General features: G+C 53.6%; 1 protein-coding gene across 1 annotated transcript; it reads right to left on the bottom strand.

Moving 5' to 3' along the window:
* Positions 1–6: 6 nt before the first annotated feature.
* On the bottom strand, positions 7–737 carry LOC104915515 (myelin-oligodendrocyte glycoprotein-like). The gene is made up of 2 exons (XM_010726425.3): positions 420–737; positions 7–265 (listed from the first exon to the last, which is right to left on the bottom strand). Exons 1-2 carry the CDS (start codon positions 583–585, stop codon positions 81–83), a joined length of 351 nt encoding a protein of 116 aa, XP_010724727.3. The 5' UTR covers positions 586–737; the 3' UTR covers positions 7–80.
* Between the last annotated feature and the right edge of the window lie 43 nt (positions 738–780).

Below are 780 nucleotides of genomic sequence, written 5' to 3'. Positions count from 1 at the left end.
AAAGAAAGGCAAACATTATTTAACAAGCATGATGGGAATCCCAGGAAAAATCTCCCTTCCTCCTCCTGTGTACCTCCATGCTACACAGCATCGCCTCGACCATCCCTGTCCCTGCACAACACCTCCCTGCGCTCCATCCCTTCTGCTCCCAGCTCACCTCGCTTTCTATGGAGAAAAACAATGACGACAGCAAATGACCCAAGCAGAAGTGTGATGACCACAGCCAGAGCCACCTTCCAGGGATGGACAATCTCAGAAAAGGGATCTGGAAAAAAAACATCAGGACAAGGGTTCCTTTTCCATTCCCAATGGCCTCTCAAACACTCAAGAATTTACATGAGGATGAGGATGGACAGAGGTGAGGTGGGACACAAAACCCATCAACAGCTGGAGGCGTCACCGTCACCCCAGCCACTGACCTGACACCTCCAGGTTCACCACAGCTTCTCCATGGTTATCACCATCTTGCACAGCACAGCTGTAGGAGCCACTATCAGAGGATCTCACAGCAGTGATGCGCAGATCCAGGTTTCCATCAGAGAGCCCATTCCTGAGCAGTTCTGTCCTCTCTTTATACTCCTCCATCTGCTCCAGGTCCACCCCATTTTGGTAGTGGTGCACAAGGCCAGAGGACCGGTGCTGGATCCATCTGATGTCTGAGCTCCAAGCATCCTTGCAAGGGGACAAGTGGCAGCGCAGCACGACGTCCTGTCCCACGATGGCAGCGACCCGGAGGCTCGGTGCCACCACCCTGAGCTGGGCTGGGCAATGAGAAGGGCA

The sequence above is a fragment of the Meleagris gallopavo genome (assembly GCF_000146605.3).
Source record: "Meleagris gallopavo isolate NT-WF06-2002-E0010 breed Aviagen turkey brand Nicholas breeding stock chromosome 18 unlocalized genomic scaffold, Turkey_5.1 Chr18_random_7180001835843, whole genome shotgun sequence".
Lineage (NCBI taxonomy): Eukaryota > Metazoa > Chordata > Aves > Galliformes > Phasianidae > Meleagris > Meleagris gallopavo.
This window is presented reverse-complemented; position numbering and strand designations above follow the sequence as displayed.